We start from the raw sequence: 23908 nt of genomic DNA, 5'->3' as shown, positions 1-23908 counted from the left end.
GCACACTTACGCCTTACGGCAAGAACGGCCTGAGTTCGATTCGCCTTTCTGTGAGAAGTTTGTATGTTCTCCCCCTGTTCTACAAAGGGTTTCCTCTGAGTTCTCCGGATTCCTGCCATAGCTAAAAAAAAAATAACAAATAATATAACAGGTATTGGGCAAAACATCCCAAAGTTTAAATATTACCTGCAAATTGTTCAATTGGGATTTCACATAGCAGTAACATCACCCCCCACCTGCTAAAACTCAGCAGGACGCTCCCAAAAAAGTCTTGAGTGAGGCCTTTCTGAGCGAACGGGCATAGTAATGATGTGCTGCGAGCTCGACAGTCTGAACGGATGACTCGTTGCATCCTCACACTGGGCCATTCTCGACCATGTTGTAATGGGGGGGTGGGGGTTTGCATGATGGCGCTTCTGCTGTGAGCAGGTATTGTGAACGCCTTCATCACGGTGAGCCTGCAAGGTATGGCCCAAGAGGCCGATATCTCCAAGGTGGAGTTTGGCCGTGGGACGCGGTACAATCGGCAAATCGTGCTCGCTCGCTGGGACCTGCAAAACGAGCTGGCTGTGGAGCTCGTGAGTGGTTTTGACTGGGAGGCACTCCCATGGACACACACACACACAAAGACAAATATTCCCCGTATAGCTTTAACAATTTTTTTAGGCTGATAGCGAGCACCTATGAAGGCCGGCACGGCACAGCATGCTCGGGCGCCTTCGTCTCCCCAGTGGCAATGTTTTCACACAGCACCAGGTACTCATTTGAGGCTGAGTCTTGTGAGTGGAGGCCCAGAACCGGTTCAGATAATTGTCATTAGTGTTGCCCGTGAGAGCGGAAATCGAACTCTGGTCACGGGGTTCATAGCGCCGCGCGCTAACCGCTGTGCCACCATTCCCTCCAAACACACACACTATACTCTTGGCTGATGGATTAATTCCAGTTTCTAGTTTGCCAAAGCAAACAAAGCAATGTATTTGGCGCGGTAATCGCCCACGGAGATGAAGAAGTATGTCGGACAAGTTAACTGTGGAGTGAAATAAGAACAATATGGTTGGCGAAAGAGAGATGGTGCAAAGCAACAACAAGGCCCCCCTAAAGGGGTAACAAGACATTCAAACGTTGTAGATAACATTTCACAGAAATAAAATAGACATATATATATACACACAACCCACACATTTCTTACGAAAAAAAAACGAAGTCTTTAAAACAAACCTTCCTACTGTGTTTTGCTAAATACATAAATAGCAATTAAAAATGCATATATAGATATTCAAAAGCCTTTCTCGTATGATAACGAAAAACATTTTTATATTAATTCGTCTTTCATGAGTGGAAAGGCAGATTATAATGCTATTTAACATAACATAATTTTTCGGTTTTTATTGCAAAAATCAAGTCAAATTTGTCTTTCTGACAACACACGAATCAGGCTGCACATCTCTGAGAAGCTCTAAACTCACCCGTTTCCCTTCCGCTCACGTGAATTTGACATGAAATGAGAATCGCTCATCTGATTTGCAAACAACTTATTGTCAGGTAAAGTGTTAGTAACCTGTCTGTTATCAGCTGTTACCAAGTATGGTAATCACCAGCAATGCTCAGAGTGCTAGACTTAACTAAAACCAGCCTATGTAGAGATCGTTTTTAACTTTACATATTTTTTACTTGGAAATGTTGACCTCGGGTTCGTATTTACATGGCAGTGTAGTGTAAATCGTCGTTTAGCAAATGCAATCTCATGCTCAAAAACATCTCTGGCAGCTAAAGTTTCGCTCATCAATGTGAGAGGGAGAATAAACTCAAGTTGGCTTAAGCAGCCGGAGTAAAAGCTCGCAGATAATGAGAACCACTCCGTAGTTTTCTGAGCGCCCACGCGGCTGCGAACGGGATATGCCGACCTTGATTGCCGACCACGTAACGATGTAAGTGCACCGCTCATTCTTGCCGTTGAGGCTGTTTCCTTTCGCTGTGCCCGCTGCTCTCCCCCCACCCCCAGAACAGCGTGGCGGAGCGCATCTGCTGCGGAGTGATGTGCAAGTGCAGTGGGCAGTCGGGCCCGCGCGGTCTACAGGGGCCGAGAGGCCTGCAGGTACGTGGAGGTTCTGCTGGGGGCCGGCCGGGTAGCCGGGTGGCTGGCCGGTTGGCCGGCCTGGCAGTGACGGCCAGATGCCACTGCGACCCCGAGCATCGTGGAAAATTCTTAGCGGTCCTCTCCGAACGCGAGCTGGCGTGGCTGGAGACAGGCTGGACGGGAGCCAAAATGCTATGTCTTGCGCTGCCAACAAAGAGGACATTGCAGATGTTTTCACGAAAACCATACAATGCGAAATTGCTTGCTACAAATATTACTACAACTTGCCCAGATTTATATAGTTTGTGGTAAGATGGGCAATGAAATACTTTTAAAAAAGGTTTTTCTTTTAAACTGATATGCACAACAGCAGTTCGTGGGTCTGCATCCAAGCGTGTGAATCCATGAAAACATAGAGAGTATCCACGCGTACATTCTTTGGAGATCTGCATAGCCTAACGCAACACAAGTCTCCCTTATACTGGCTTTCCAGCTTGTACTGGTCTGCCAGCTTGTTTCTATATTAAACTTTGCAGTGTGGTGAAGTGTGGTCAAAACAACCCCATGGCAGCCATGCCATGGGGACGCTTTGGTGTGGAAAAAGGCTGTCATTTATTATGATTGGTATTTTCATCTTATTTAAATTATATTGTTCATTTGGAATGTAGTATTTTATCTTTGTAAATACGTTCTCCATTTAGACTTTTGCCTTTTATTTCAGTCAAATCCAATTTTTGGAAAAAACCTTCGATTGTTTTTTCGGAGAAATAGCTTTGGCGAAAACGTGGGTAATTGTTATAAATTTGTATTGTATTGCTTGTTTTACGCAATCTCAATGGACTTTATTATCTACGATCGAATATTATATCTCTGTGACAAGTTATAGTTCCATCTTTCATCTCTCCCTCAGTGTGACCACATTTTGCTGTTTTTTAAGGCTCTCATTGCTTGACATCTCAATTCGATGGAGCTTTTATTTTTGTTTTGTTATTTCTTAATTTTTTCTTCTCATTCATACAGAGTTTGGTGTATTCACGCTTTAGTTTTAGCGTCTGTATCTACTTCCTCAGCAAGTCTTGTGGGTTTTGAGATAATTTGTCCTCTGCTGGTGAACCTTCCCCCTCCGTCACCGTGCTAGTTTATTGCATTGTCCGTGCAGCACACAGTATGTTGAGGGGCTGGGGATTATGGATGAGGGGAGAAAAGTGTAATGTCCTCGTCATTGTCCAGAGTGGGTCAAGTTTCTAGCCCGCAATACGGGCGGCGCGCAAGCTTCGGAATTTAAATCATTCTCTGCTGAAAACGTTGGAGTGGATATGCAGACGGGATGAATGAGTGATTTAAAAGTTTATGAAATATTTTATTTAAGCCATAAACCAGGAATTGTGACCACTTTGCTCATTTTAACAATTATATACCATCTGAGGTAGAAAGAGTGTATTGTGGGGCGGGGGGGAGGCAGCTGATTACAGCATCACGAACTGCCCATGGAAACAGCTGGAGGGGTTGCTGCCACATGAACACATGGTACAGATTAAACAACCCATTACTCCGGGCCCCAGCGTAAACACACAAAGAGTAAAAAAAGCAGCCTTTAAAGGAAGGAAACCTCACAAATGCGTTTGATGGTGCAAATCGTACCTTCATGAAAGTTAAATCCCATTGAAAACTATTACCAAATGGCTGCGCAGACAGCTGTGCCCATCGCCGGTGACAAACGGCATCGCCGAGGTGACCTCGGGATTCACTGCGGAGTAGCCGCACGCATCTGGTCCGCCGGAGTGGCGTTGAGATTGAATGCTCTACGTGCTGTACACGATACCAGCTAATGTGAACGCTTTCGCACGCGTGTTTTAACAACAACAAAAGCCGTTGTCTCATTGCAAAAATAACTGCATCCCGATTTTCGTCGAGTTTGTTTCTGCACTCTTGCAGACCTACAACTTTTTTCTGCAAATTCCATTTAAAAATAACGGTCCCACCAAAATTCAAACGGCGGTTTCTGGCCCTCTTTTAAAATCTGTGGGGGATGGGTTGAGCCCTGCTCTGCAGAACATGGTGCAACCGGCCGGCACTTGGCTGCCGAGGAACAGCCAGGCCGTCCCTGCTGATATCGGCACATCTGCTGCGACAACCGGACAGGCCCGACGATTGGTGTCTGCTCCACCCTGGCCCGCTACTGCATGCTAAGCCACACCAACGTCGGGCTACTTGAAAACAATGATGACAAATGAAGAGTTTTCGTAAAAGTAAAGATGCTGCTGCTTCAACTAACTGATGATCCATCAACTGGCAATTCCACAAACCCACAATCCAAATTCTGCGTTGATCCACCAAACCTTATCACACATGGTACTGCTTTAAGGCATCTGTGAAAAGAGCTTCGTAGCTCATCGGATTCCCCCAGGATTAATTGCGATTCTCAATCTGAAGGCTGACTTGACCTAGGGCACGCTCAGGACCGCTTGGTTCAAAGATCACTCGCCAATCATGTTAACAGTGTCCAGGGCTCATAGCACAGCAATCTAACCACTGTGCCGCCACTCTCCTCCCACACTTTGCACGCAAAAATCACAGGCAATGGCTTTGTAAAGGGCTCTCTAATTTGTATTGCTCAATGTGAAGGATGGAGATTAAGGCAGCGTTAAAGACAACCTCCAATTAGCACGATTGGCTACGTACGGCACGAGAGAAGTTCAACGTACATCCACAAATCGCACAAATCTGCATTCAATGGGTGATAGAGCTCTCAATGCCTTGCCCCAGACTGTTTGGGATGCTCCGTCAGTCGAAGTTTTTAGGGATGGTCTGAGATACATCTATGTAGGGTTTGCCGCAGAGTTTGAGTGTAAAGGGTTGTTAATGGGATTCTGTTGTAAAGCGCTGTGAGGCATTGTGTGAACGGCACCATATAAAACTGAGACAGCCTGCTGGATCAACAGAAATGCCTGTATTGTTTGTGAGAGCGTTGACAGGCCAAGGATGCTTACGTTTTCAATCTACTGCCCTTTTTCAATGCACTCTTGGATGAAGGCCTGTCGATGCAATGTCAGTTGTTCTTTGTCCATACTTGACCTTGCTGGTCAGCGCGGTCTACTGAAAGCGGGGATGTTTTGGTTCTTGTATTAGTCACCAGTGACGTTAGCCGTGACCGGGACTCAAACTCGGATTGGCAGGTTCATGAGGCAGTGCTGCTGTTCCGCCCCCCCGACACCGCCTCCACCGCTCAGTGACCTACGTTCATAGTCCTGGAGGTTGTGGGTTAACTAGGAAAAGACATTACGGAAAGTGGGTTCCTGAATCTGTCTGTTTGCACGTTCGACTATAGTATTGTCCCCTGCATGCATGGGTTTTATCTGCGATTCCTCCCACGTGCAAAGCACTCTTAGAAGCAAGGCGTCTCTCTCCTTCTGAATCATCATCACCATTTTATTCATCCCAAATCCGTGATCTTCATCATTTTAATAATTATTAACTCTTTCCCATTCTGATGATGTACATGTGCATTTGAATCATTATTATCATCACATGTACATCATCAGTTTTTCTTCCGATTCAGCTCTGATGATGTACACGCACATCATCGGAACGGAATCTGGAGTAAAAGGCCATGCGGGAGGACGTGTGGCACAGTTTGGCGCCAGCTATCATAGATTGCGGTCGTGTCGCTACAGTGCTGACCACGTGTGCGTTCCAAGATTGAGCAGTTAATGGGACCTGCCCTGCAACTTGCAGACGTCTCACAATCGGAAAGGTATAATAGCAACAACAAAAGCATTACAATCATGATCGATGTCATCAATATCATCATATCGTCCTCATATTCCTTTTCATATTGGCAGTTACATCGCCATTGTGCGCGTGAGCCTCGATTCCAGAATTTGGTGGAAAGTTGAGGGAACCTAAACATTTCTGTACAAAAGTTGAGAAATGGTCGCACCAAATGTATTATTTATTAATCTGATTGATTACCCCGGAAAGCCTCACTGAGTCTCAAGACTCTCTGTGAAGAGGTTCCTGCAAATTTTATTTGCGCGTTAGAGAGCGATGCTGCTGCTGTGTGTCATCCCAATTAAGTAATTTGCAGGCAATATTTCAGTGTGGAGATGTTTGGCAAATACCGGTGACGTATTGTATTTTTTTTATTTTAGCTATGGGAGAAACCTAGGGAACCCGGAGTAAGCCCATGCAAAGGAGGGGACAACATCTCATGTTATATAGAGTTATATAGCAGCGCCTTATTCCAAGGCGCTTTACAACAACTGTAAAATTGTGCCTAACATTTTAGTGGTTGAGATAATATAGAGTGGAGTTTTTATTAAAAGTGGTGGTGTAGTTATGGTGACAGGACAGGTGCGAGTGATAAAGCATGGATTGGGGTAGGGGTCGTGATAGGGGTAGGCCTGGTCATAGCTGCCGGGCAGGGAGAAGCAGTAGTAGGATGGACTCTGGAGAAGAGATGGGGGTTCTTTTAAGGAAGGAACAGAAGCAGTTAGAGAAGATGGTTGTTTTATGTGCATACAAACATCACACAGAAAGACGTTGAATTTACAATGTTATAAACATTTGTAGCACTTGCAGATGCATCTGTGTGGAATGAGCCTCTCGGCACTCCGCAAAAACAAGCCACGGCTGCGAGATGTTACCTACTTCGCCTGGTATACCGGAGGTTGTGCGTTCGATCCCGACCCTGATGCCTGTATGTTTGGAGTTTGCATGTTACCCCTGTGGTCGCTTTGACTTTTCTCCGAGTCCTCTGGTTTTTCCCTCCACATTTAGAAACATGCGTTTCGAGTATTTGGCTGCTATACATTTCCACGTGATAAGCCACTTCGTTGAGCTATAATTGGTGGCCAGGTTGCTTCTGAAAAAGAGCTACATAGCTCAGTGGGCCTTACCCAGTAAAATAAAAAACATGGTAAGTCACATCTGCCAATCGTGAATTGGATCATTGCGCGTATTTGCCAGAAATTTTCCACACATCGGCTGAATCCTTCCTCAGTTGTTGTCCTCTGTAACCCCGACAACCTGGGGGCCGTTGCACAAATGTTCCGTGAGCAGTGGCGGACTGCACTGATCTACAGGAAATAGTGCCACGTTATTTGTATGGCCCTTCGGTGAATGTTTATCTTTCAACACATGACCTCATTACTGAATGATCCTTTTTGAACCAATCAAAATCTTTACAACAAATGCCTCTCAACTGTCATTTATAACAACCCAAGGCACTTATCGGTGGAGGTGTGAACATTTCCAGAGAGCGTTGCATTGTATTTTTGGTTGTCACAATGGGTGACTGCTGCTATTGGCTTTGTACGCTAACCCTCCATTTGAGTGGCGATGTGGAAGAGGGCTCAGCTCACATTTAGAATATTTTGAGTTCAACTCGGCCCATCAACCATCTGGGCTTACTTAAAAATGAGTACCACTAAGTGGAAAGGAAACCATTTTCCTCTGAAAACAATGGCCCCTACCTTGGGAATGTATCTGCACAAATTGCTGCCTTAAATATTTGAACATTGACTTACTCTTTGGTTCTTTCGGTAAAGTCACGTAGGTATAAAATAAAATAAAATGACTTCACCGAAACAAACAAAAAGTATGTATTCCTGCAGTCACGAAAGCTTCAAATCAAGATTGACTTTCATATTTTCTTTGATTTACTGTAACCTCTGCTGCGGAGAACTGTTAAGTGGCGTTACTGTCTCGTTGATATTGGCAGCCTTGTGAATGCAATATTTAAATGAACCACCTGTGTGTGTGTGTGTGATCGCTAGTAACACACGTGATCGCTTGTCGTTTTCTAGGGCAACGTTGGACTAAAAGGTTTACCTGGCCACCCCGGGGAGGAAGGGCCCACTGTGAGTAAATGCTCATGAGCTCGCCTTTAAAACAATCAACTTTTCTCTGTTATAATGTTCCTTTTATTTCAACCATCACTAATATATAAATATACACTGGCCCGACTCCACGGGACACCAGGGTGAGCCCTGCACAAGCGCACGTCCCCTAGGCCCAGACAAAACATACGTATTCTTTGTTGTGGTTTACGTTGTGTTCACGTTTCCTACGTTGCGTGTTAGGTGACATGCCTAACAATTGACATGGCCTCGTGAGAGTGCATCATTTCAGCAGCGTTGTTGGTTGAATGTAAAGCGAGCTGTGGGCTCATTTTGACATTCAGTGTTCCACCAGCTTGATTGACTCAATGCTGTAAACTGCCAAATGCTTTAGGTAAGGGCCCCCTGTCTAAGATATGGGTCCTAGTTCGACACAAAATTATAAAATGCATAACAACAGTAATTTGCGTTGTCGTGGAGAATTAATCCATTACCCACGACTGCTCGATACTTTATAAGTCATGCAAGGGGATTGACCCGCCGTGAGATGATTATACAGAGTGTGTGAAGACGTCTTTCTTGTTTCCCTCTGGCAGGGAGAGAGAGGCCAAGTCGGCTTGAATGGAACCCAGGGCTTCCAGGGCTGCCAAGGTGTCAGGGGTCAAAAGGTAGAGGAGGACCGGGTGGACTTTCCCTCACGCCGATGCCCTCGGTTTGTTTTGTCCCGAAAAATGTGTGTGGCCTGTATGGAGGACTTTTCTGGGCACAGGCCCGGCACCCATTGAGAATGTACGTATGTATTTTGAACTTCTTTTGCACCGTACGTAGCCAACCATGCTAATCGGAGGTGCGGGGGAAGGACAAGAGACTAAACACAAAAGCAGTTCTAAAGAAATTAGTATTCAATCTAGATTATTTAAAAGTGTATAGCTCCAGTGGCTTCCTAATATCAGAAGGAAGAACGTACCAGACGACCGCTGAAGCGCATCTGAAAGCGCGCAATGCAATGATCATCTTTTTTCTATGGCTAGCCAAAAGCCGCTGCTGCGAAGATGATGGTTTATGCTCCTTGACGACATCAGCAAGGTATTGTGGTTCATTTGTGGCAAGCACTGTGTGCGTGTGTAATGAGATAGTGACATCTACTGGTTGGTAAAGGGAAGCAGGGGACAGGCACCATTATAAACATTATCCAATCCCCAAAGGGGAAGGTATCTAGGCCAAAGGTGAAGGGCAGGGCCGGCCTAGAAACTCCGAGAACCGGCTAGAAAGTTCAACGAGAGGGCGTGGCCGGAGGCGGAGCCCAGCCGTGCCTGCGGCAATATAAACAGAGGCGGAGGAGGACTCGGGGTCGGTGTGTGAAGTATTGGGTTCGGACTGCGTCGCTGCTCGCCGTCATCTCTCTCCGTCATTCGGCCAAGCGGCAGATCTCCGGCAGAGCTCCACCGCCCACCCCGGCACGCCGTCAGCCAGCGGCGAGACCGGGAGCGGACGGGCAGAACCCGTCGTGTGATCGACCGTGTGTGTACTTGGAGAGGAAGCCGATGACGTTGGCCTGTGCCGTGCCGCACGTGGAATAAAGAAGAGTACCCTCTACACAATGTGTCATGGAAGTCGCTCATTACACGTGTAATGAGTGCATTAAGCATTGCCCTCACAGTCATCAACTGCCCGTGCCACAGAAATATAAAAACCGAGACGGGGCTAGGCACCTTTCTCCACCGGAGCCATGGCACGGCACTGCTATGTAACACCGGCTTGCCATGCGTTGAGATTAGTTTCAGCGATAATTACAGTCTGAGTGGCGATGGGGAGGTTGTGTTATGGTAACAATCGTGTTCGTATGTATTCACAAGCTTTATGTTTCGTGCGGTGTCCTGCCGTTGCTATGCTGACGCGGGGGGCGAGGTTATGTTTGGAAATGTTACATCTTGCAGAAATGTGCAACCGTGAAGCATAATTGGTGCCCTTGATAATCGGTCCATGGCAATGCCTGTGGGGAGAAGTAAAATAATGCCCTCTTGTTTATTTTTCAGGGTTCACCGGGGACATCAGGACAGTTGGTAAGGATCACCATCAATAACAGTGTTGATGGCGAAAACCCATCATGTTCTCATGAGTATATTCTTGGAGTCATTGAACAGTATTTTGAAGTGGGAAGAAGCGATACGTCAATTATTCGTGTCCTCCCTGTCATCTTAAAGCGTATTTTGCAAATAAAACTCGTTGCACCTATCTATAATACATTTTTTTGGGTTAGATTTAACCCCAAACAAACTATTATGGATGATATTGGTCGTGAAAGCCTTCGTTGTACCTATTACATTTTAAATGCAGGATATGAATATGTTATTGTCACCATATCATAAATTCTACAGATTCTTAACAACCGTTTCACAACGTTGCCACTGCCTGCTCCCTCAACGAAATGACTTTAAATGTAATTTTAAAAAATCATTGCACGTCAAAAAAGTGAATTGCTGGGGGAAAAGAAATGCCCGTCTCACGTTAAAGATGTTTGCACAGATACTGTGATACCGAGCGCTGGTACACAGCATCTGCTGGAAATACAAATGCCACTTTTTAAATCATGTGACCATATACTCTTCATTATAAGATGCTCCGGATGGTAAGCCGCATCACAACGTTTGTTGTCATTTTGAATAGAATAATATTCCAGAAAATGCGACAGAAATCCTGGGAAAGTCGGAAAGGAGGATATAAAATACGAAGTCATACAAATATAGATTGGATGCTGGGAAGAAAGAGTCTGGAGAATGTTATGTTTTAACTACCTCTGTGGAGGAAATAAAGTTATTAAAGTCTGATCAACAAAGACTAAGATACCCCAGACTGTTGGGGCAAGTGCTGTTAGCGAGCACCTATGAAGGCCGGAACGGCACATGAGAGGGTGGGTGGCCAGAATCACGCCCGGCTGAATTTGTCTCCCAAGTGGCAGTGTTTTTACACATCGCACTAGGTACTCAATTAAGGCTGAGTCGACCTAAGGGAGGCCCAGGACCGGTTCAGATAATCGTCACTGGTGATGGCTGTGAGCAGGAATCGAACTCTGGTCGCTGGGTTTGTAGTGCAGCGCGCTATCCGCTACACTAATTCCACTCCCCACCAAGGCTGGTCTCACACACACACACACCGGGTTTTAGACGCACCTCCAATTTTCTTTTTTTAAATACGGGAAATAGATGCATCTTATAATGCGGAGAATATGGTACCGTACAGTATTGTAGAGAATGTTTAGTGGCCTCCTCACAGAAGAGAATAGTAAACTACAGGAAATGGCATATACATACTGTATATCGTTTTGAATGTAATTGCAAGTAATGTTATGGAATTAATCATGGGCAAGTCAACAACAATGGATTAAACAAGCAAGTTGGCTTTCCCAAAAGTATAATAGCCACGCTCTTTATCTACAAATATAAACGATCTCACTTGTATGCAAGAGGCTTTGTGAAAGAAGAACGTCCACCTCACCGCTTTGTTTTGTTTGACAGGGAACATCGGGTGAGCATGCATTGGATGGGATTAATGGCCAAGACGTAAGTCCGAGCAGCACACCACGTGCACCGTTACAGGTGTTTCTGGAACGTGCTCGAGCTGTAGTCAACGAAGGTGCAACAATATTATCTTGTGGCGATGAAGAAAAATGTAAAAATGTATGCAAGAATAGACTTTACCCTTTCTGGCAATAATACGGGAGGTGTTAAGATGTTCAAACACCAAATAAGACACCTATTGCAAGGCATCAAATTTGCATTAACAGCACATACTTGTGGCAAAAACTTGCAAACAGACATGCTCTGATATATGCTTTGTCTTTGAAGTTGATTGGCCTATACCAGAGAGAGCATTTTTTAATTGCCTTGTCTCACCAGTGTCAGACCAGAGAATGCCAAAAGGTGAACCATACAAAGGCAGTGCGAGCAGTTATATCTATGGGACCTTTTTGCCAGAATGAAAATTATGAAAAAAGTAATCGGCTTTACCCTTTCTGGAAATAGCCACACATACAAATGGCAAAACATGCAAACAAAAAAAGGATACCAGCAAAAAGGTCCCGTAGATATTATTTTATAGCTGCGTTTCCCAGGCTGTTTAATGGGAATCTTGACATTTTTTCTCGAAGCCAGGATAAAATAATCATGCACGTTCATGTGTTTCATCACAATGTCCAACGGGGTTTATCCTTGGAAGTATTAATTTTTTGTAATGAGTGCGCGACTACCTGATATGGCACGGATGAGGAACATGGATAGTAACAGAATATAAAAATCGGCTTAATAGCAATTCATTATCACATCTTTTGCTCTGACTGGATTTCCTTTTAAGAGGGTTACAGCGACCCTCGACTACATACAAACATAGCTCATGCATTAATGCCTTAGACCTGCATTTACAATCCAAGGCAGGAGCATCCTTGTGAAATCACTGGATTAGAACACTCAGGCGCGATGTTGTATGATGCCAACAGAGCGCACCTTGCCATGATCCTAACATTTCAAAATAAACTTCTTCTCACCCAGAGACTCACAGCTAAGCTACGTAGCTAACAGAGTCGCTCTTTATTTATGGCTCTGTCATTCGTCACTGTGGTGGGCCCCCCTCCTGCCTATGCATAACGAGACCTCCACGTTGCACGTTTTCAGGGGGAGCGAGGGTTCCCTGGAGTTCCTGGAATCAAAGGCAGTATGGGAGGAGCGGTAAGACAATGCTGCCATCTCATTTCCACGACATCGAGATTACCCTACACGTTATTGAATGGTCCGTTTTTTATCATTGAATGGATTTTGCCAGTCAGTAAATGTGGCAATGTCGTCTCCGCTTCCCTATCCCCACCGCAGGGTTCACAAGGACCTACAGGGGATGATGGAGTGCGGGGTCACCCGGGATTCCGAGGAGATGCCGTGAGGAAAACACTGCCCACAGACTCAACACTGCCCATAGACACACACTGCCCATAGACTAACACTGCCCATAGACTCACATTGCCCATGGACTCACATTACCCATAGACTCAACACTGCTTATAGACTCAAAACTGCCTGTAGACTCAACACCGTCCATATACTCAACACTGCCCATAGACTCAATACTGCCTATAGACTCAACACAGCCCATAGACTCAACACTGCCCATGGATGCAACACTGTCCATAGACTCAAAACTAACCTGTACATGAAGCAGTCCCCCTCCTTAACCTCCTTCCATACCTCTCTTTAAGCGTCACCTCTTCTCCATCACCCATTCCCTTCCTCTTCCCTGCCCTCGCCCCTCCACTCCATCCCATCCCTCCCCTATAGCCCTTTCATGACCCCACGTGCCCTCTGTTACGGATACTCATTCCTAGGCCCTTGCACTGCCCTTGTCATAAAAATCACTAGATTTTTGTTTTCGCTTTTATACTTTGTTATTAAGCGCTATGAGTTAAGGGTGCTCTATAAATATTAAATTGGAAGATGAGATAAGCATGAGCAAGTTACAGAATCACAGATGTGAAAAATAAAGTTGGCGTTTGTCCCTGACCGTCACCTTGCTGAGAGCCCCCAGGTTCTGCAGTGCACCCTGAGCACTGCAAGGTGCGCCGTCACTCGGGAGCGGCGGTGGCGGGAATGTTTATTTTTCCCTCCGGGATTTTGGTGTCCGTAGGGTGAGCCTGGAGTGGCGAACAATAAGCAAGGTCCAAACGGTGAGATCGGATACCCGGGACCTCAGGTAAGAACATTTATTTTTATTAGAGTTAATTTATGATAATGGTACCTGTTCACCTCTTGGCATTTTACTCAAGATAAGTGACTTGCATCTCATCTCATGGGCAGCTGTCCCTGTGGGCACAGGGTGACTGGGGCATCAGTTTGCCAGCAGCGGGGAGGCGATAATTGCTCTGCATGATCCTAACCGAGTAATGTGCGGTGTAATTTTCAAAGTTTGAACTTGGCCCTGGAACACGATGGCCTACTCTTTCCAATGACGTTACAGGATTTTTTACGTCCGCCGTAGAGCAGACGGCACATATTTTACGGTTAAGCCGCACCAAAGTAGTGACCAGGGCGGCCTGCCGGATTTCAACCACGAACAGCAAGTGGGTGAGTGCGCCACCGCTGGGCCGTGTCGGCGCCCCATCCGATGTTTCTTACGTTGAGTTGCACTGTGAATGCATGCGCAGGGTGATATTGGCAAGAATGGATCAGATGGACAACCCGGTGATGCTGCATCCGTAGTGAGTGACACGTCTTCATGCCACAACACTGTCCATGTATAATTGTTTTTTGTATAACTTTCAATTTCAAACATGTCACCAGAGTTGTCTAACCCCCAAATCTTCCGAAGTGGTTTATGCAGTCCATCAAAAACATCCTCTTAATTATGATATTTCTTGAACTTTTTCTCACAAGCTCCTGAACCCACAATATCCTATATTATCTTCAACATCTCACCTCCAATGTAACACCTCTGCAATGGCTACACACATTTTAAAGGAAGATGCAAAGCATAAACCAAATAGCTACCAAAGTTGCTTGCTGCAGCTTGCTCTCTCTGTATACCAATTTAGTTATCGCGGGGTTAGTTTTGGCCCTTTGTGGCTATACACGGAAGTATCACTCGAGAAGCTTCTTCGGTGATAATTGCCAATGTGATGGGTTAAAATGTATTTAGGATTGGCGTTGTGGAATATACACTTTGTGTGCAGACAATTTCTAAACATGAATATGCTATTTATATTCAAGAAGTTTACCACATTAAATATTTTTCAGGTAATATGTTATAATAAAATGTCAATGTTTTATTCAGGGTCTAAAAGGAATGCGGGGTCCACCAGGAGAAAAGGTAAAGCGAGTATTCGTTACCATTCACATGCTGCTATTACGATATTATTATTCTGTGGACATTCGCTGATGTCAGGAGCTTAAACGTTGTACAGTCACCCAGCGTGGTTGGGGTTGCGTTCACCTCCGTACCCTCGCCCGTGCTCGTGTTGCGTCGTTGTCGTGCGTCTTGGGACCATTTTTCTACGCGAACGTGGGTTTGCGATATTCACCATTTTTAAGATTCAGCTTGCACGAATGCTGCAGTATAAAATAATTACCATTCACTTATCTATTCATATCAGAGTTTTTATAGTGCGCTTTAATTACGACGATTAAATTACACGACTGACCCCTGACCTTTGCGTGGGAGATGCGTTACATCCCGACACCGGTTGCAGAGTGAATGTCTCAAGGGGGTCTCGCTACCCCTTCCCCACTCCCCCTGCCTTCACGAACTCACTGACCAGTGTGGTGAAGTATGATCATTTTAATTCGCAAATTGTAATGGTCACTTTCACAGAGAGCGAGAATGATTCAGAGGTGTAAGGCAGCCAATACTGTTTTAAAATGTGTACGTTACCAGGTAAGGCCCACTGAGCTTCAGAGCTTTTTTCCAGAAGCGACCTGGACACAAATGACAGCTCAACCTATTGGGTTATGTGGAATTTATAGCAGCCAAATACTCTAAACACATGTTTATAAATGCGGAGGGAAAAATCCGGAGGACCCAGGGAAAAATGCACGCGACCTGTATACAAGGCAAGGTAGAACATCTTGCCACTGGTGCCAACATTTGCCCAAGCTCTATGGCCCTATATTGGGTTGTGTGGCCATCTCCTGTGACTATTTATGATCAAACAGGCCCCACGACTGAAAGGACCGAGAAGGCCTTGATCCAACAGTGGATTGTCACAAACGCTGGAAATTAATATTTAAATAATTAAATCGCTGCATTTCCCGCAATAATATTTCAACGAGCGTGCCATCTTTTCAGAAACCCACACGTAGACTTCGCAATGAATTTCTGTGCGCTGCAGGGCGGGCGTGGGGATCAGGGAGGAGCAGGCTTGCCGGGCATGAGGGGAACTGTCGGCATGCAGGTAATGCCACTGCTCCTGTGCAATGCACCATCCTTTCTTGTAGTACGCAGCTTCTACCCGGAAACAACTACTCCCTGGACTCGTGTATACTCCAGCACCCATGCACTTACCCTTTACATGATGTTATATTCTTGCCTATGGCAATATAACCAGGAGCTAAATGCCAATGTCAAGGTCTGCTAGCCACGAGAGGGCTTCAGGAGAGAGCCAATTAGTAAGATTTATCGCGTCAACAAAACTTGCCAATTAGTTACTAGTTCAGCAAACCGATGTGTTGGAGAGTAAACCTACAACATTTACAATCAAATTATAATGAATTGACTGTCAGGTGGTAGTGGGTTAAGAACACATTTATATTTAAGCGATCGAACCCATTAAAAACCGTGATTATAAATAAAATTGGTCGTCAAAGCCTACGTGTTAAACAGAGTTTGTGTAAGTTTGCTGTTCTTCAACGGAGGACTTTTGCTATTCCTCAATGGAGGCATAGAAAAAAACGACACGACCTTTCTCTTGAAGCACTCTCGTGGTAAGCATGCATATGTTACATAGGTTAATATCGCATTATCTTGGTATCTTCTTGAGCAAACAGCAGATGAACCATCCAATAAAAAAAAATCTTCAAACAAAAATCTTCTCGTAGCTGGACTCGAGTAAGCCATAATTAGGGGTTGGACCTTAATTGGGGGTTAGACAACATGATAGGTTAGTCAGAATTATTGGTTAGACAGATTTTGGGGTGAGACAGGATTGGGGGTTAGACAGAATTAGGAGTTAGATAGAATTAGGAGTTAGACAGAACTTGGGGTTCGACAAAAAGGCTGTCTGGGAGGGGAAAACACTGAAAAGACACACAAAACCCTGCAATTGGTAGGATGGACCAGCATGCCACATGGTCGTCTGGTGATGGTGATGTGCTGTTTTTTGGAAATTATTCTGAATGCATATGTGTTATATATATGTATTTGTTCAACTAATGAAAACAAATATTGAAGGTTAATATTAAAACAAATGACAGCGCAACTCCATCCACATCAGCGATGTAGACAAATGCAATTGGTTAGCTTGCACCCTTGGGTGTGTGAATAATCAAAACGCGATGAATTGAAGACAGAGTTGAGAAGGGTTATCCTGGGACTATGGGACACGGTTGGCATCGGTGAGGTGAGAGGCGGGGGGGGGGGGGGAATTCTCAATAGTGGGCTACCTTTTCTATCACAGAGTGAAGAGTTGATTGCAATGATGGAGGTGTGGGATAGCAACTTGTTTTGAAAGTCAGGCATTTAGCTTAGGAGCAGTGTTCTCAGTGACAGCTCAGCTCTGGCTCGGCCTCCCAACGCTCAGCCTCAGCTCAGGCTTGAGACGCTCGGTGGTTTCAAAGTCGCACGAGCGAGCGGCCCGGCCATTGCCTGGCTCAGCCTCCTGGGAATCCTGAGCGCGGCTGGGACCTTGCCCTGAGCTGGCTCGAGTTAAGCGCCACGGTGGTTCTGAGCCATGGCTCATTTGAGCCAAAACCTAGCATGAACCGAGCCGTGGCTAAGAATATATAAAGGGCTGTCTCCATCTCTTTTCCACTCGACACCGCTGTGGCGTCTCTCTCACTCTCTATGTACTGTGAAAGAGGGCCATTGCCCAGAATGTCACCTTCGTATTTACTTTTCCTTTTAAGGCCACAGTGTTGTTGTTGATGAATGTGAGGGGTTTGTTTTGCTAATTGTGCTTGTGCATCACCGTCAATGCAGCAGCATCACCGAATGATTTGTTTTATTCATTGTAAAGAAGCTTCAAATCTATGCGTGACAGCTCAGGACATAGCCTCGGTTGTATATCTAAGATATAAGCACTGCACTTTTTGTGGTGAGTTTAGTAGTGATAAAAGTTTACATTTATGTGTAGTAGTGGAATTCAGTGACACGTTTCCATTGCAATGGTGTCAAGTCTATCGGCAAAACACACAGACTGCTCGAAAAATCAGGGACCAGCTGAGTTTGAAACGAGATATATCGAGAGTGAAACTTGCTCCTTGAACGTGAAAAATTCTTAGAAGCATTATTCTTAGTTAACTGGATGAACACTGCATTTGCACCGGGGATGGTCGCAAAACTGTGAATTAAACTCAAAGCTCGTATTAACAAGGGAGGCGACGTCAAAAATGTGAAGGGCAGCCAACAATCCAAGTGAGTATTTCATGTGTAAAATTGTCTTCTCTTTGCAGGGAGCCCAGGGTAATTCTGGACCTCCTGGCAAGAGAGGGGATCCCGGATTCCGTGGTCCCAATGTGCGTATCGCCGCTACGCTTGCCAATCATCCCAGACACATTCGCAGTCTTACACGGCTCCCGGTGGACGTGTTAGGTTAATAACTCGCAACACCCATACGAGGCATTGAAGAACAGTTATGTACTTGTTACTGTGATGTGTGATTATAGTTATTCATGTAAATATGTGTTTATATTAGATTGAGTGATATGTTTACATTATGAAATAATGGCAAAAAAATATCGAAGTCGGTGTCGTGGTTATTCTTGCTGTGTTTTTCTTCTACCGTAGCCGGGTGGCATTAAGTTTAGACATTTTTGACAATTGATATGTGGACACGAAAGGCAAATGAGCAATGCCTGGAAGCCCAATGTGCCAGTAAGAATGCTATTCTGTGACGCCCGCCTCGTGAGCTGTATCGTAGTCACAGTATGTAGCGTTTTCGCAACATCGACTATATCAAATGCATATACACGTGTTAGTTATATTTTATAATGTAAATGTTATTGCAGATGTTGAGATTGTTTAACTGACATTTCTATTGCTAAGGCGCACGTTCGCAAGTGGCTTATGTGCACGTGTCCGTGTCGTGTCAATGCAAGGGTGTTCCTGGGGTGCCTGGAGTCGGTGGAGATCCCGGAAAACCAGGCCCAAGAGGCTTGAAGGTGAGAAGTGTACCCACTGTCACCCACGGTAACACGAGCTACAACCCAAACGCACTTTTTTTTTACTAAATGTGCAATAGTTAATATTTGAATGCAATGAAATTGCAATTTAAGTAGTGATTGTTGTAGTGTTTGTGGTATCTGAATTATGCATATGCACATTCAACTTTTTAAATTCATGTCTAGGCTGCCCGGGCCTGTACTGACAACTTTTTTGTTGTGTACATGGCAGAAGAACTGAAATAATAATCTAGCCATATTGTTAACATACTTACATTTGTTTCATGCACACTTATTTTACAACATATAAAACCCCCACTAAGAATAAACAATCTTGTGTGTTTCATGAACTTCCTTTGTCCCAGTCAGTAACTGCAAACAAATGATGATGCAAACAAATACAACACGATAATATATGTACATAAGTACATTGAACTTCTTTCGTGCCAATCATAGCCAAGCTGGAAGATGTTTTCAAACAAGACGCAAAAATGTGTAGACAGCCTTGTGTGTCTTTCACAGCGCACAGCCAATGCAAAATAACGATCAGCATTTCCTGAAGTGCATTTAAAATATTTGGGTGATTGCCATAAGCAGCTTTTAGCTGGGTCAGCTTGCCCTGTGTCTTACTACTCTGTCCTGGTCCTGCAGCGCATCCATTCTGCAAGCCACATGCAAATGATGATGATTGTGGTAATTACCTGTGAAACGTCACGGTACTCGAATTTGTGAATGTTGTGGGTTTACTCTCCACCACACCGGTGTACTGAACAAGTAACAAATTGGCATGTTTTGTTTACGTGACAAGACTTACTAATTGGCTGTGTCGGGTGGTGACAGGTTTAACGACACATTTATATCTACGCGACCTAACCCAAAAAAAAAGATATAGATAATATTGTTCGCGAAAGCCTATGTATTCAACTGAAAGAAGTAAAATTTCGATATTTCCCTTCTACGTGACTTTACCGAAAGAACCAAGATCTGAATCGGAAGTTTATTTCCCATGGTGGTAATTTTCAATGGCGACTCGGCCGGCCAAACGACAGGAATAGGAATAGGCAACAAAGCCCTTTGCCATTGCAGCCCAAACGTTTTGGAACGACCGTTGTTTCCAAAAAAATATTCTGAAGCAGAAGACGAGTCCTGGATACAACCGCTTTTGCAAATGTGATGTGTGACTTTGATCCGTATATCGATAGTTGAATTTTGATGTGCTATTTTATTGAGGGACTGTGTGTCGTTGTCTTGGCGTGGTCTGAGACTGCTGTTGTTTTGCTGCCGTGCCCAAGATTGCATTTGGTCTTGAAAAATCGCCAGGAATTTATGTACTTGTGCAATGTGTACTCCTATGCTTTATTTATTTATATTTAGATGTAGTGCCTTAGCTTTCCTTTACTTTCCACTCCTATCGTGTTTTTGTATTGTTTGTTGTTGCAACTTTCTGACCTGCTCCTACTGGACATTTGTGAAAATAGAGCTTTTTTGCTCATCGGATTCTTCCAGTCTAAATAATTATTAACATTCTGATTCAAACTCTTTGGTTCTTTCGGTAAAGTCACGTAGAAAATAATAATAGATCACGACGTTTCGAGGCACAAGGAGATACAGAGACACACAGAGATACAGAGACACACGGAGATACAGAGACACACGGAGATACAGAGACACACGGATATACAGAGACACTCAGATACAGAGATACAAGGAGATAAAGAGACAGACGGAGATACAGAGACACAAGGAGAGACAGAGACACTGAGATACAGAAATACAAGGAGATAAAGAGACACACGGAGATACAGAGACACTGAGATACAGAGACACACGGAGATATAGAGATACAAGGAGATACAGAGACAGTGGGTCAGAGTCACGTTTCCCCAAACCCAATTAAGCGGTATTTTCGAACCTGTGTGCAACTAATTGAACGTTCCACGTGTTATTTATCAAGTTGCATGTTCAAAAAATTGCCATGCACTTACACTGCACATATGCTTTGATAATTATTTACAGTTTTTCAGTTTGTTATGATGCTAAAAACTGTAAAATAACATCTCTTTACGGATGTTTACATCAACTTGGTTCTACACATCTGGCAGTGGGTTTTATTGGCCTTGCAAGACACGGTCCTGCCAATTTTTAAAAATGTGAAACCATTGCTGCTGAATTCCCAAAGCAGCCCATTCCAAAGGGAAAACTCCCTTCCATACATTGTGAGTGTTTCAACATAACATAAGAATGACTCGTTTTATATTTCATGGCCCTTTAAGCCGTGGCGGCATCTTGGACCGCAGATATGAATGTATTATCTCCTGTAATGGTGTGTTTGTCACAATGAATAACTATCTTCTTGGTTCATTCGATAAAGTCACGTAGAAGGGAAATAATAAAATAATAATAAAACACTGAGACAGACCTGTTCTTCACCTGAGGACGGCTGCTTGCGTTGTAGCCGAAACTTCGCGAGAATTGTATTTTATTATGTTTTATTTTTGTTATTTTATTATTTCCCTTCTACTTGACTTTACCGAAAGAACAAAGAAGATGAATCCCTGCAGTCACGACAGCTTTAAATCGAAAAATGAATAACTAACTGTATGCCACAGCTGTCATACATTAGCTATATTTCAGCGACTTGTCTTCGACTGTATGAGTAAAGACAATAAATAACGCGCCCAATGATTATTGCTGAGAAATTGGATGTAGCCTCGCCGTAATGTTTACATTTCACTGTAATGTTTTTTTTAGATGTGGAGTGGAACCTGTTTCAGATTGATTTTTACACACACAGGCCTCATCAACAACAGTTGCTTTGTGAGCACTGATGAGTAGATAAACTGAAGTTCACAACGCCCCCACAGTCTGTAACGGCTCATAAATTCTGCAAGGGCGGAAATCCGCAAGTTCTTCAGAATGTTAAGACTTTCGCAGTGCGGCAATTTAAAAAAATACTGTATATATTTTCATCGCAGTGTCTCGCAACACCGGCATACACCAGGAGACACAAGGAGATACAGAGACACAAGGAGAGACAGAGACACAATGAGATCCAGAGACACAAGGAGAGACAGAGACACTATGAGATACAGAGACACACGGAGATACAGAGACACAAGGAGAGACACAGACAGACGGAGATCCAGAGACACTATGAGATACAGAGACACAAGGAGATACAGAGACACAAGGCAAAGATATAAGTACTCATTAAAGGCCGAGTCGACCTAGGGGAGCCCTAGGACCGGTTCAGATATTTTTCACCAATATTAGCTGTGACCGGGAACCGAACTCAAGTCACCAGTACGTTAACCACTATGCCACCGCTCCCCATGTTGTACGGCATGTACACTAAACACGGGGAATAGCTTTAAAAGTTGTCCTGCAGATCTAGATGCCCCTTGTTCTTCATGTTCTGCAGATCTAGATCCCCCTTGTTCTTCATGTTCTGCAGATGGAGATGCCGCTGGTTCTTCACGTTCTGCACATGTAGATGCTAATTCTCTTTGGTGCTCGTGTTTCCTCTCTATTCTTTTGAAACACTTAGCAAGAGATGTCTGCACAGTTGCTCTCTTCTTTTCTCCATACATGAACTTGTATCCTTTAAAAAAAAAATCCCAACAGTCGAACTATTTATCCCAAAAGCTCGCGCAATGTTTATCATTTTCTCACCTCTGTCACATATCTTTATAATGTCCACTTAGTTTCCATCGTAATACTGTGCCTCTTCTTACTACCACCCTTAACACTTTCACCACCCTTAAGCATGATGGGGGTTGATCATGTTCGTGAAAAGCAGAGAGAACGTCATAGTGAACCGCACAGCGACAACACAATAACATAAAATGGCGGCAGCCCAGGTAGAAATGCTGGCAATGCTCGGTAATGATATCGAACAACCACCGCCATCTATTGCGCGACAGTTAAACGTACGACTCTCAGTCCAAACAGGCAACTGGACATACAGACAGGTTTGTTCGTATCTCTGAAAGTTCGTAAGTCGAGCGCTTGTAAGTAGAGGAGTCCCTATATTGTATATGGTTCTTCGACACACATTTACACGTATGGCACGTACTATATATCGACACGCACATAACCCAGTGACCTGTGTTCGTTTGCCATGGCTAACATCAGTGTGAGTGATAGCCAAACCCGTGCTGTCATTGAGTAACTTCCTTCGCTCGCCCGAAGTGACTGGTGCTGGAGAAGTGTGGTCATACCCTTCTGATGTAATTCCTCGCATGTGCCGAAAAATGTGAAAAAGCGTCAAATACGCAACTCTGTATGAATCCGGCCAGGAGTCCTGGAATCCCTGAAACAAAATCAAGTCTCCCTCGATGGTCCAGCTTCTCGGCTTGTTATATAATAATTCTTCACCATACTCGCTCGCTCAGCTCCATCTCCTCTTGGATGGGGAGGCCAGGAGAGTGGCGGTGTGGTGACCCAGCATCGCAGTGATTTACCGCTAAGCACAATGAGTTTTTGTAATACAGTAGAACCTCGGAGATCGAACGCACCAGAACTCGAACAAATCGGTGTTCGAACGATATTTCCCAACATTTTTTGCCCTGGAAACCGAACGAAATTCGGAGGTCGAACAGGCAATCGCGACTTGAAAGAACCTGTACGGCTGAGACGCGTATGGCCAGAATGCATGACGCTTGCCCAGACTAAGGGAACTCCCCTTCCAAACAATAACACCACCACCTCCTCCTCACCACCTTCCACTCAAGCCATCAACTCTCCTTACTACAGGTAAAGTGAAGTTCAATGTTAATTTATTTCATTTATTCCATATAGTTATTCATTTATTCAATTTATTTATTGTGTTGCTTGTTTTTTTGTATGATTTTATGCATGTAATTACTGTAAACTTTGTGTAAAAATGCTTTATAATGATATTTCTTGTGTCTGGAACCAATTAATGTCATTTACATTAATTTTTATGAGAAAAATGCATTCGGTGTTCGAACAAATCGGTGTTCGAATTGCCTTCTGGAACGAATTAAGTTCGATCTCCGGGGTACCACTGTAGCTGGGAAATTTTGAAATAACTAGAGTGCAAGCCCGTCCTACAGACGGGATTATCTTCCCCATCAGCTCAGTCCCCGACTTTCAACTTTTCTCCCCTTACTGTTTTT

At 44.3% G+C, this 23908-nt stretch overlaps 1 protein-coding gene across 3 annotated transcripts in view; it reads left to right on the top strand.

Moving 5' to 3' along the window:
• The window catches only part of LOC144729887 (collagen alpha-3(VI) chain-like), a 135309-nt gene that overhangs the window by 56859 nt on the left and 54542 nt on the right, over positions 1-23908 (top strand). For all 3 annotated transcript variants that reach the window (XM_078610368.1, XM_078610369.1, XM_078610367.1), the window contains exons 10-23: positions 430-578; positions 2003-2095; positions 7885-7938; positions 8514-8585; positions 9954-9980; positions 11433-11477; positions 12585-12638; positions 12780-12842; positions 13585-13650; positions 14102-14155; positions 14728-14763; positions 15782-15844; positions 18060-18122; positions 18705-18767. In XM_078610368.1, the coding sequence (XP_078466494.1) occupies positions 430-578; positions 2003-2095; positions 7885-7938; positions 8514-8585; positions 9954-9980; positions 11433-11477; positions 12585-12638; positions 12780-12842; positions 13585-13650; positions 14102-14155; positions 14728-14763; positions 15782-15844; positions 18060-18122; positions 18705-18767 (902 nt within the window). The remainder of the gene's footprint in view (positions 1-429; positions 579-2002; positions 2096-7884; positions 7939-8513; positions 8586-9953; positions 9981-11432; positions 11478-12584; positions 12639-12779; positions 12843-13584; positions 13651-14101; positions 14156-14727; positions 14764-15781; positions 15845-18059; positions 18123-18704; positions 18768-23908) is intronic.

This window comes from Lampetra planeri, chromosome 2 (genome assembly GCF_965212315.1).
Source record: "Lampetra planeri chromosome 2, kcLamPlan1.2.h2, whole genome shotgun sequence".
Taxonomy (NCBI): domain Eukaryota; kingdom Metazoa; phylum Chordata; class Hyperoartia; order Petromyzontiformes; family Petromyzontidae; genus Lampetra; species Lampetra planeri.
Note: the sequence above shows the minus strand (reverse complement) of the source record. Positions and strands in the feature narration are given on the sequence as shown.